Raw genomic sequence first — 12,943 nt, 5'->3', positions numbered from 1 at the left:
GTAACGATGGGTGATGACTGTTCCCGGGCAACTCGGCTGTTCGTGTCAACGGGAGGTGCGAGACGTGGCCCCTATACTGCACGCCCACAGTCCAACCATCCGTACTGCATTATAATGATGCCTGAATTTGGACATTATATCGTATTAATTAGTGGAACATAAAGGCTCAGCGCCAGTCGACTTTTTCCTCACCTGTGCGGAGTATTCACACCTGCTAATGGAGGCTTGGAGTTGAAGTGCCAATCATAAACAATCCAATCAAAATAATGGGCTGTGAGTTAGAGGTTTTTCTGTATTTGTTCATATTTGTACCATGCACATTGTGTTGCTAGGCAACGTGATCAACATGAACTCTCTTTGCATCAGTTCCCAAGCATTCAGTCATGAGCATCGTATATGGATTAAATTACCCGTATTGGATTCCATCCATCCATCCATCCATCCATCCATCCATCCATCCATCCATCCATCCATCCATCCATCCATCCATCCATCCATCCATCCATCCATCCATCCATCCATCCATCCATCCATCCATCCATCCATCCATCCATCCATCCATCCATCCATCCATTTTCTACCGCTTAGATGCCCCCTTATTGGTGAGGTGTTCCGTGTGTGTCCCACCGGAAGGAACCCATGGCTCTGCTTTGTCAATGGAAGGCCTGTCAGTTGAATTGAGTTCTTCGAACTATTTTCACCGACTCACAATGTCCTGAGTCGAGGTGAGCAGCACCCTGTTCCCACGATACACAGGAGCACTGCCTCCCCCTCCCGAGGAGTTGGATGGTGGACCAGAATTTCCTCAACGCCCGAGTTTACTCTATATTATCATTATTTTTGTTACAGCTACATTCTACTAAACTGCATATGTCATGTATTTGTCCTATGTCACAAATCAGCACTTTTAATTAACTGTCAATTCATCTATTGATAATTGAAATGATTGCCAGTCAGTGTTCATCTTTATCAAACGATAAAGCCACAAAAACAAACACTCTAGAAAATCCAATCAAGAATAAGAATGAATGTATCAACATGTGTTTTTCCCAATGGTGTTTATCTCGAAAGTATGGCAGTGAAATTGCTTGAAAGATGAAGTAGTCTTGTTAAAATGTTTTCATTCAGTCACTCTTTTACTTACTTAGTAATGTTTAATGTAATTAATTTAGTTTGAAATTATAGAATGTGAAAACTAGTGCTCAAGGTTCACTGAAATATGTGGACGTTAGAATATTTTCAATCAGTTGATTAATGTGCTTTTAGCCCATATAAAATATAAGAATTAAATAATGAGAATTATAAAAAAAAAAAATAACTGGTTTTCTATGTGATTGCTTTTGCTGTTACTATGTAAACATTTTCATTTAAGAAAAAAAAAATAATATGCATTTGCTGTTGAACACTGGAGAATGTCAACTCTCTCATGAAGCTGAATAACCTGACGTACCAAACACCACAATCGTCCATGCTCCTTTTGATTAATTAAACAGCTAGATCCGGCATATACATCCTATTCAGTACTATGTTTGTGAATTACCACTGCAGATATATTCAATGCCGTTGTGTGCTATCAAGGGCTGATTTGATGTCATTTTCCAGTTGCTTTTACCTGTGCATCTTTGTTTGAGTAAAAAAGGAACATTCACTTCTTAACTACATTTCAAATCAAAAAGGCAAACGTATGCATGATGTAGTTAACGATACAGCATAAACAATGCGTCCAATGATTTCAATGAGTCTTAATTATAAATAAGTTGAGACTTCTACATAGACTTAACCCATGTTCAAATGATTTCCCTGCACAGAAAGAAAACACTGACTTTGTATGAGCAAAAAGAGAGTGTAAGTGTCTCAACTCATGAAATTTGTGAAGGTTAAAAAAGTAAGATCAAATCACTGCAGCTATCCCACCAGCAGACTTTTTGGGCTGCTTTTCAATTTACAGTTAATGAGAAATTCAGCTACCGCTCTCTGTTCTGTTGTTAGTCTTTCTCCTCTTCAATCTCACAGCATCTTTAATACCTTTGCCGTTCAGCCTGTCTGAGCCACGGTGGCTCATTTGTATAAATAGCTTACCACCGCGTGTGTGTGTTTGTGACTGCGCGTTTGTCCGTGTGTACATGTTGCTTTGCCTACTGAAAAATAACTAAGCTACAATTTGAAAAAAAAATAAAAAATAAAATACAAATAAAAATGCTTTAAAAACACACAAACTTAACTGCAACAACATCTTATTTTTAGAATTCTAAAAGTAACTCTAATTACTATAATGTAAATTGCAAAACATCATGCATGAGCTTTCGCGCTTTGTTTGAAATGGAATTATTTCTGGATTGCTGCACATCAATACAAAGACTCTAGCTTGAAATTTCACAGTAAACAAAGATTTTCAAAATTGTAGTTCCTAAGCCATTGGCTGCAGTGCTGTGCCACCTCTAAAGTCCTTTTCACACTGCATTCAGCTATTTATTGTGTATGGAGTTGGGAGCATGGAGAGTTGCCTGATGGTACGGAGTAGCACGGCGCAGCAAGAGGACTTCTGCTGTGATGGCAAAGTGCCTAAATATGGCGGCTCAATAAAGGTTGGAAAACACCGATCCATATTTTTACCATCAAGAAGAAAAAGCCTGCACTTGCAGAGAGAATTGGCGGAAGAGGGACAAAGTACAGTGACGTAAAGAAAAAGTCACTCTCCAGCCCCTTCCTCCATAAAATAATTTGCAACATTCTTGGAGCACAATATCCCACAAGGCCAACTGTGTTCCTTCACTGATACGTCTTTGTTTTGTCCTCTATTTAAAATCCCCGCAGCACATTCCACATAAGACACGTTTTGTTGGTGCCTTATTACCTTGCTAATGTTGTCATTGTCAAAATCAAGGTTACTGTATATACTGGAATAAAATAAATTGCAAATGTGCTTTTTGTTGAGTCCACCGCAAAAGTCCGTGTACAGTGATGCTTTCACTTACAAGTTTAATTTGCCCCCTGACCAACTGAAATCAGCCTTCGTCTTTGAAATTAATTTTTAAAAAGGCCTAAAAAGACCTGTCCCTCAAAAATACCCATAAGTGTTTTTAACAAGAAAAGTAGCATGCAAGAGTAAAATAATTAATAGTATTAATATGTTAGTATTGAGTATTCTCTATTTTGCTGCGCTACTCATTTTCAAATATCCAATGTTTGCGCGTAAATATTTATTTTGGAAAGGCAAAGATTTACAGTTTTGTTACAGAAACAATGAGTATTATGTATTTTCTTGGAGTAAACCAACTGGGAGTAAAAAACTTGAAGCAAGCTCAATGGCCTCTTTTTGAAAAATTGTTCAAGATCTTCCGTTGGGTTTGCATGTTCTCCCCATTCCTGCATGTTTTTTTTTTTTTTTGCAGCTACTCCGGCTTCCTCCCACATTTCAAAAACATGCATATTAGGTTTATTGGTGACACAAAATTTCCCCAAGGTGTGAATGTGAGTGTGAATGCTTGTGTGTGCTCTGTGACCGGCTGCTGTTCCAAGGTGTGCTTGGCCAACTTCTTAAAGTCTGCTGGGAGAGCCTTCAGCTCACCCGCAGCCCTAATGAAAATATATGGATAAATTATATAGGTTAAAACACCAAAGAATTCACTGTACATATTTATGAATGAATGCTTTAACCCTGTCCAGTGGCAGAGGCAGTTTTGGGGACCCCTTTGTTATCACAAGGCTCAATTCAATAAGATTGTGCATTACAACTGGGAACATTCTGTCTCCTTTTTTCATCTGTTTGCAACAAATTGCCCTTCAATCCACTGTGTGTGCGCGTGTGTGTGTTTGTGCGTTTGTGCATGAGTGCGTGTAAATGCATGCTCCTGTTTATGTGCGCATGTGTGTTGCATCAGTCCCATCATTCCGTTCGTGTTTAGTCTGAGGAATTTATTTCCTTCCAGACAGTTAGACTGTTCTCTGGAGAGCGGGTCATTCTGTTTGACTCTGCTGCCTGTCTGATTTTCGTTTGAACTTTAAGAACATATATTTCCCTCCACTCCCCAGACACTTGCCTTGACTCTTCTCAGTTGGATTTTTGTGATTGTTGTATAATAAGAAGAGCAGGTCTGGTCAGAAAACTATGAACAGTATAATAGCCAAAGAATTGACTGAGCCTTTATTTGTTAGAATTAAACCTCCTCTGTGTAACGTGACATTTTCAACATCCTATTTGTGAAGGCAACTAAAGCTAAATTACAATGTAAAACACTTGAGGTGTCATTGCCTGCCATTCCCACAGGAGACACATACTATATGCTATACTTTTATTTTTTTCTATTCTGGTTGCATTGATTTATAACTATACATGAAACCAGTCCGTGATGCAATAAAGTTGTACGGTTGGCCATGTAAATCTTTTGCATCCCATCGGAAATCCCAAGTCTTTTAGTAGAATAGTAGGCTAATTTTTCCCATTTTTAACTTTTCTCTCTTTCTATTGCTCCGTTGTCCTCTGTCATTGCAGCTATTGAAACCTTCAAACTGTGTGCCTTTCCATACCAGTGATGATACATAGCCTGATGAATCTCCTTCAAATATGTCAACTCAGCTGGCAGACAGCGTGAGACAGACAGGAGTGTGATAAATGACGCCTGACGCTCATCTTTGTTTGATTTTACTGTGATTTTTCTTTTTTTTTTTTGTTTGCCTCATTTCACATTTTCAAACCGTTTTTACTTTGCCGGTGATTGATACATTTGCTCATTTTTCCAAAGGCAAATGATTATATGCATGAATGTCAATTCAGTTAATTGTTTACTGTAGTAAAACAGCCTCAATAGAATCAATTCAATTACGTGAGTCAAGTGTCATCTTGACAGAACTCTTGTTTTGAGAATTATTGTACAAATGTCTTGTAAATAGTGCAGACTTTTTATTCCCCAGTACAAGAAACAAATCATTGTTGATACGTATTTATCTTGACATTCTTGTCAAATTTAAGGCCCGCTCCTATTCTTTGGGGTTTTTTTTCCAAGAGAATTTTGCACTACCAAGAACCTGTGTATTAAGACTTTTCATATTTGTAGCAATCGATAACTTGCTAGCATCAAAATCCAGAATAAATGAGCCGAGAGCGAGGAGGTGCAATGTTTTGCTTAAGGGCAACTTGATAGCAAAGTAGTATTGTACTAAAAGCAAGTGTGGGAGTTTCTACATTTTTTTTCTTGTTTGCAAAAGGCTTTAAAGCACTGATCAGCCTGTCCTAAGTCAACTCCTGAACCACGATTCAAATGCAATCTGCAGACTTGCTAATCACGGCTCTATTGTGCTGCCTGCATCACAGACAGATATAGAAAAAGGAGTCAGAAAATGCATTTCAATTAGTCGTTGAAAAGATGCTAATCTGCATCCTGACTTTGTCAAGGTGCCCTGAGCAATGCTGGAAGGGGGGGATTCGTTTTAGCCTTGATATTGTGCGCTTATCCACTGAGTAACTTTAAAAAGTCCTTGCTTTGTGTTCCTGTCAAACAAAGCAGCTGAATCTTTACTGAGGTGCGAGACGCTAGATGCTGGGCCCACCCTTAATAAGCCTCCGTGAACTGCACGCTGGCCACTGGCCAAGATCGTCAACCTGAAGTACAGTACAGATGGGACTAATGAAGTAGAGTAAAGTGGATCTCTCATTAATCATCAGTGGTGTTATCTTCGTCCATCTGTGTGTGAAAAAGTGTCTGTCCTTAAGTGATCTACGAGCACATTACCAAAAGCTTCTGAGGACTTAGTGATGTACTTAAAGTCATTAATTGGAGCTATTTTGTGAAAACTATCATTCAAGTAACTCATCTACAGGAAACATCTCACCTAACAAGTAAAACCAGTAATTGAACTGAAAGTAAGAGGTCATGCATGCCTACGTGCCACAGACAATGTTCTAGTTGTTTATAACATACAGCAGGAGTGTCAAACTCATTTCTGCTGCGGGCCGCATCCTCGTCGTAGGTTCCTTCGGAGGGCCATTATGACTGTCAACGAATTTATGAATAATTGGTTTGGAAATCAGAGACTAGTAGAAACTGTTGCAATATTTTTAAATGATGAATGGTCATAAATATTGCCAGCAATATATATATATTTTTTTAAAGCAAACAATTTGTAATTTTAGTATTGATGCATGAAGTTGATGCACATTTTGTCTTTGCCGACCACATAAAATGATGTGGTGGGCCGTATCTGGCCCCCGGGCCTTAAGTTTGACATCCATGACACACAGCCTATGTACCATTAAAGCTGCTGGGCACCTTGACAGCAGTCACGATGCAGACTGGCATCACTTCAAAAACTGCTATTTCTTCAACAGCACTCTGGTGGGATTTCAACTATGAAATTTGCTTGGACCCTCAGGTGCCTGGTCAAATAATTGACTTTTAGGTATTTTCCAATTTTACCAGGATTTTTTTTTTTAAAACACATTTCCACCCGTCCCCTGTAGGGAACTCATCATTAATCTTTATTGAAATTTTTCGAAATATTTTTTGAGTTTGTACACTTGGCCCCGCCACCCCAAGGAAAAAAATATATGGCTGTGACTCAAATGCTTCCTAAGCCCCAAGTACTTCCAGATGAGTGTTGCAGTGAGATGCTATGCCACGAGCAGCATCTTCAGCATACTGCTGTCTACAACCTGGCAGAAGTAGAACAGAAAGATGCTCCATGAGGGTGTAGAAAATATTTTGGGTTATATAACTGTGTTGCTTTGTTTCCCTTGGCAATATGACAAAAATAGGGGAAGGGGGAGGGGAGGATAATTCACTCACACATGATACTTTGAGCTCATGACGGACATATAGTGAGTTCTAAGTTTCAGTATGATTTGTTGCATCTATCTAGTTGCGCACAAAAGTTGATCTTACATTGTGCATTTTTAAACCTTGAAAGCAACATTTGACAAACATATTGTGCATTCAACTTAGTGATGGCCCTCATCAGTCTGAATGTTTATATGAGCAGCAAAAAACTGGAAACTCACCCAGACACTGCTGTGTCCATATTTACCTTTTAGTAGAAACAAACTTGAACCTCATTTATAACACTGTTGAGTTGTTGAGTAAAGCAATTGATTTTCCTCAACCCACCTCTAGTAGCCATGAGTCAGACGAAGTACAAACAAATGGGGGTTGCATATTGAAATGATTTTTTTCCGTGCAGAACTCTCTACACCGAAGTTGCATGTCGCATGTTTCCTTGCTGTGCAATCATATTCATGGTATGCTTGCCATTTCAGATGGATAAACCTCATGCCAGTTTGTGCTTCTCTCTCTCTTGCTCTCATACACACAAAGGCATCATATTAAGTTTTTCCTTTCCAAAACAATGCAAAGTCTTAATCAAATAAAAGTTGCCTTTTAAATGTCTGGAAGGGGCAAGATTTTCATTATTTATTTCTAGGGGATATTTTGTGGTATATAATACGGATTACATACTGCTTAAATCGTTCTTTCCTTCTGGTCTCATTAATAATTATCTGTAAGCTTACATCATTTTTTTTCAATTTGATTTCTTAAGATGTCTAGATTTGAATAAATATTTGCAGTGTAGTCATTTCAAATAAGTGATATGACTGACTTTAATGTTTGCCAGTGCTTAACAACTCACTCATGGGTCTTATTAAGCACTAAAGCACATAACCCCCCCCCCTTTTTTTTTTCTTTCCATCAACGATTTCACCTCCCTGTGGCCTCCAACCCAGGTTAAATTGTTATTCCGTACTGATAAACCAACCATCGGCATTGACCATGCATAGGTTATTTGGAATGTAAGAAGATTAATTACAATAAATAAAGGCCAAAAAAGGACACAAATAAAATAGTGTTCAGTTTGAATCTCAGATAGCAAGTGCACTGTATATGCAAAATCTTAAAGCTTAGAGGATCCAAACTTTGCAAAGAGACGTAATGTCCTCAGATGACCGGAGCGCACACGCAAACACGTCCACCCTGAGGTCAAATTCCATCATCACAAACTAGATTTGGATTGCTTGTCATGTTAGCTGGCTGCCCTCAGCTACCCCGCTGCACAGCTGTATTCACACGCACACACACACACACGGAGTAGCTACAGTATGTAAATTGTAGTTGGAGCTGTAGTATTTTGTCCTTAGATGACCTTTGACATAATGAACTGACATCTATGTGAGTCTGGTGGGGAAACATGTTTTGTGCACTGACGACATTTCATTGGAATTTTTTCAAATAATAAACATGTTTTAATGGATATAATAAATCATACTCACCAGTGATGCTTATTATTTATAAACAAAATCCATCCTCATTTGCTAGCTGTTGCAGCTTTAGGAGTAGCAGATAAATTCTTGTACACATTAAAACAACAAAGCCAACTACTGTGCAGTGTTGGCTGACCTACGGTATCCTCGAAAAGTCTCTTTTTTTTCTTGAAAAGATCGCCTTGAATGAACTCATAATAACATTCAGCCTCTGTTTTGAGCTGCTCCAATCAACCAATCAGAGGCTGGAAAGGGGCAGAGGTCATTCGAAGCCATTGCAAAGGCACTGAATGTTGAATTGAAAATCTGATTGGCTCAAAGAAATGGTCATACTGTGACTGAAAGCTGTGACGCCAAGACACACAAAGAAGCAAATGTATAATACAATTTATCTAAGTTCTAAATGTTGGTCAGTGTCTCTGATGTTTGGCCAGCAGCCCTGACTGCACGCCACTGATATCATCCCTCCTCTTGTTTTCTTATAAGCTAACGGTCCAAATGACTACAACTCAGCTTTACCAGGTTTTGTGTTCCTTTGCTGTCCCATTTGTCTGAGCACAGGCTGTCATGTGTAACTGTGTTGTGATAAGGCCTGATAAAAGCAGGAAAGCAGAGCAGAGATGTGTCAAGCTCTTCCAAACCACAGACAGGGCGTGTGTTTGTTTATCTTCTGTCTGCTTTTTACGCCAACATCGTCCCTCCTTCCCGTATTCTCCCATCTTGTTACCGCTTCTTTTCTTTTTCAAACCCACGCTGCTCATTCTATGTCTGATTTCCGCCCCCATCGCATCTATCCGCTTCATAATCATGGGAGGGGTTTTCATGCTTTTGTTTATTATGTGGTTGCTTTTGCAAGTTTCCTTTTTTGGGGGTTGCTGTTTGTAAGCCTTTTGTTGCTCAACAACCTCTACTACTTCAATACTTTATTTTTATCTTGATTTTCTTGCGCTCTTACTTTCACTTGCATGCTCTCAGGAGCAACACCAATTGAACTGCAGTTACCGCTCTGTCAAAATCAGTCATTCACTGATCCCCCAAACCCACCAAAAAACTCCTTCGGTTTTGTGGTATTTAATTTCTTTCCAGGATCCAAAAGAGCCGTACTTAGCACTTTTGAAATGTAAATAAAGTTTTGTTTTTTCAGCAGCTGTAGCCTCCTCCGCTAGCCCTGTTTATCAGGCCGACTTCAAAGTGCCACATGGTGCTCTATCTCTCCCCTGTTCTGTGAAATAGGGTCACGGGCGGCGCTTGGCTTTCAGAGAAACTTTTTTCCTTTCATGTAAGAACCTTGTGGGTGAGGGGAACTAAAGGGGGCCATGCCAGGCAGCCACCCACCTCCCATACAATTGGCGACACACACTCACACACTTGTGGCTCGTCGTCTGCTCTGTATGTCAAAGGGTTGTGAGTGGGAGGTTATGGATGATAGTTATTTTGGTGGCAGCAGTTAGGAGGGGATGTTTTCATTTCACCTGTTGTTTCACTGAGATTTTCCCTCTGTTCTCTTATTGTCCTCTCCAGCTGTAATGGTACCAGTGTGAGCGACAAATGACAGAGAAAAGACAGTGAGAGCCAAATTGCACAAATTGGAGAAGGACAAGGCCACACGTTGATTAGACCGCGACTGAATCCAAGAAGACGGAGGCAGACGCACGCTACGAGAATCTGCTGGAAATGGATGAGATGCTTGTCTGCAGACAGACAGATTAAGAGGTGTGCCAAAAATTCATGCTATTGCCCATGACTGCCAGCCTCGGAGGATGGACTGCAGTTCAGCCACGTCATACTCTCAAACATCCTTAACCTTCATTCACCCTCGTTGGCTAAGACTCCAGACTCAAATTGCTGGCTCCAACCCAGGAAAAGACTTCATCGCACACTACCCTCTTTAACAGTTACTTTGTGACTTCTTGACAGAGCGGTAGCACCGACCCTCAAAGGCAACCCAACCGTCACGCCACTGCTGTTCAGCTTGCAACGCAAGAAATTGTGAGTGCAATTTGTTTCCATGCTGATGACGAAAGATGGCTGTGAGTCTGGTCGGAGATGCACCTTCCTCTCGTCCGCCCATTCTTGCCCCAGTGGCGTCGGGTCTGACCGGTTAAGGTTGGCCTGTTGGCCATCGCAGCATTGGCGGCAGCTGTCAGAGTGCTGGAAGGAGCACTATGCAGGAAACTGACTCGCCAGACACAAATGCATTCAAAGGTAAACACTGATTATATACTTATTAGTCTGTGTGTGCTGAGTGTGCGTGTGTGTGCGCGTGTGTGTTAGACTCAAAATTGTTTCTAAAGTTAGAGATTGTTGTAAACAATATGTCCTGAAACGAAGGACGCAATGTACCCCACATGACTCCGATTTGTTCTTTTTTGCAGTGTATTTTACTTAGTTCAATGGTTCATACTTCTCAAGAAAACAGCTATAGCAGCAGTTTTATCAGCCCCGGGCAACATTGAAAAAATCGAAAAATATTTTTCCTGAAACTGTTTGATGTCTCACATCACACAGACCAAAACACAAGCACACACCTCTAGGAAGTGTGTAAGTGTACGTCTTACATGCTGCTGTGATTCACGAACAAGATTCTATTCTTCTGTTCTATTGCTAATTAGTATTGCTATGTATATTAATAATGGCCAGAAATATGGGCAAAAAAATATTTCTTCTCGCAAGCACTGCTGTATGACTGCGTCTTTATGAGCGTCATATAAATCACGTGTTGACTCTTTATTCTCAACAGTAAACTGTGCAAATGATGCTTTCATTTATATTGAGACATGTAGGATGTTTGCTCAGTAATTTGCAGTTGGCATCTCATATTGTGATGAATTGTTGACAAAGTAGTTGGAGGAACAAAAAGCATGAAATGACTTTTTCATTATGAGGTAAAATACTAACACCTCATCTATATAACAGTCGGCAACAGGCATGGGGATAAAAAAAAAATCATCTAATTATTTACGATTGATCCAAAACCCTTCTCCCAATGATCAGATATTATATAGTCATTTTTAATGGATTCAAACGTGCTCTGTAAATGCACCAATTTGAATTTCTCAGTACACTGGAACTCACATGCAATTATTTATACTTTACATACTTCCATATGCTACATTAAGGTATACGTACATCATCCAATAAAGCTAATATGTACTTTATGCGGTTTTGTTTATTGCAAGATTATCCAGTGTAACTCTCAGAAACTGCATAAAACAAGCCAGGCAAGCAATATTCGTTGGGTCCCATTTTATGTTGAGGAGATTATAGTTGTCATCGTCTTGACGTATTGGAATGAGCCATTTGGAGATGTGTACGGTGAGCATCCTCAACCTCATTCAATCTGCCATGATTGTATCACTTTCCATTAAGGTTGCTATGACCTACCCCAATTTAAACCCCAGTTTGCTATAAATTGGACACTATGACAAACAGAGCATCTTTCTGTGTGAGGGTTGCAGTACAAGCTTAGAGAAGGCATCCATGTTTTCCACAATTTCAAACAGTTCCCCGATGTCTACAAGGCAGATAACTAGAAATGTACTAGGTTGTTAAATTTCACAAAAGATGGGTGGCCAGGTACTCCAGACACACAACTCCAGTGTATTTGTACATCAACGCCAAAGCCTATTTCTCCTTCAAGCCATAAATATTCTCTCTCTCAAAGAAAGAGAAAACTGACCGTGTTAAAAAGTGAGTTTTTTTTTCAACGATATAAATCTAAGAAACTTCCATTCATCCATTTTCTATCCATCCTATCCTCATTAGGTTTGGAGGTGAAATGGAGCTCAGCCCAGTTGATTTTAGGAAAGAAGTGAGGTGCACCCTTGACAGGTTGCTAGCTGATGCAAAAACATATACTGACCAGGGGTGTCAAACTCATTTTTTTCACGGGCCGCAATGTACTCATAGCTTCTTTCAGAGGGTCATTATGTATATATGTATACAAATAAATGTATGAGAACCTCATATTATATACAGTAAAAGGTACAAAACAAACTGACAAATAACTCGTTTTCAAATCAGATGAGTAAAAACTGGTCAAATGTTAAAAAAAAAAGATATTATTAAAAGTGAAGACAATTTATATTTCTAGTAATGACACGAATTTGATGCACAATCTGTCTTCGCGGGCCACATAAAATGATATGGCGGGCCGTATCTGGCCCCCGGGCCTTGAGTTTGACACCTGTGGTATCGACAAACAAGCATGCACGTTCACAAAATTTAAGAGGGAAACTACCGTAATTACAGTATGGTACTGCAGAGACCCAAATATTTTCACACAATCAATTCAAGTAAATTTTCTAGATTGAATCTACTTTGACTATTTTAACAGGCTAACTTACCAGTAAATAATTGCATGCACCTTACTATCACTACAAGTGTGGCAACTACTATGAATATGGAAGAATCTTCTTTGTTTTTCAGGGCATGTGTTGCATAATGCATTAGCTTTGCACACTTGCATGCGTGCGTGTGTTTGCGTGTGTTAGTCTCGTGTGACCACTTTCTACAAAGGTCCTGAGGGGTCGAGGGAAAGTCATCATTGCCAGTAAACACAAGCACTGACATTCAGGTGTAGGCAGACAGCAGTGGTCAATAGCAACAAGGTTAAAATGGGATTTTGTTTACCGTGTGTAGTTCATGTGAGGTAAAATAAATTTACACACTATGTCTAGACTCTGAATCAGTCCA

The 12,943-nt window shown here is 39.6% G+C and overlaps 1 protein-coding gene across 2 annotated transcripts in view; it reads left to right on the top strand.

Moving 5' to 3' along the window:
- Window positions 1-12,943, top strand: part of LOC148392218 (low-density lipoprotein receptor class A domain-containing protein 4-like) — a 96,892-nt gene that overhangs the window by 17,986 nt on the left and 65,963 nt on the right. Inside the window, exons 3-5 of one of the 2 annotated variants that reach the window (XM_088386690.1) lie at window positions 9,770-9,961; window positions 10,166-10,237; window positions 10,331-10,453. In XM_088386690.1, the coding sequence (XP_088242816.1) occupies window positions 10,414-10,453 (40 nt within the window). In that variant the 5' untranslated portion in view covers window positions 9,770-9,961; window positions 10,166-10,237; window positions 10,331-10,413. Of the gene's footprint in view, window positions 1-9,769; window positions 9,962-10,165; window positions 10,454-12,943 lie in introns of both variants that reach the window. The other variant, XM_088386691.1, reaches the window with a different exon arrangement.

Source organism: Syngnathus floridae, chromosome 10, assembly GCF_059516105.1.
Source record: "Syngnathus floridae isolate MCC-2025c chromosome 10, RoL_Sflo_1.0, whole genome shotgun sequence".
Lineage (NCBI taxonomy): Eukaryota > Metazoa > Chordata > Actinopteri > Syngnathiformes > Syngnathidae > Syngnathus > Syngnathus floridae.
This window is presented reverse-complemented; position numbering and strand designations above follow the sequence as displayed.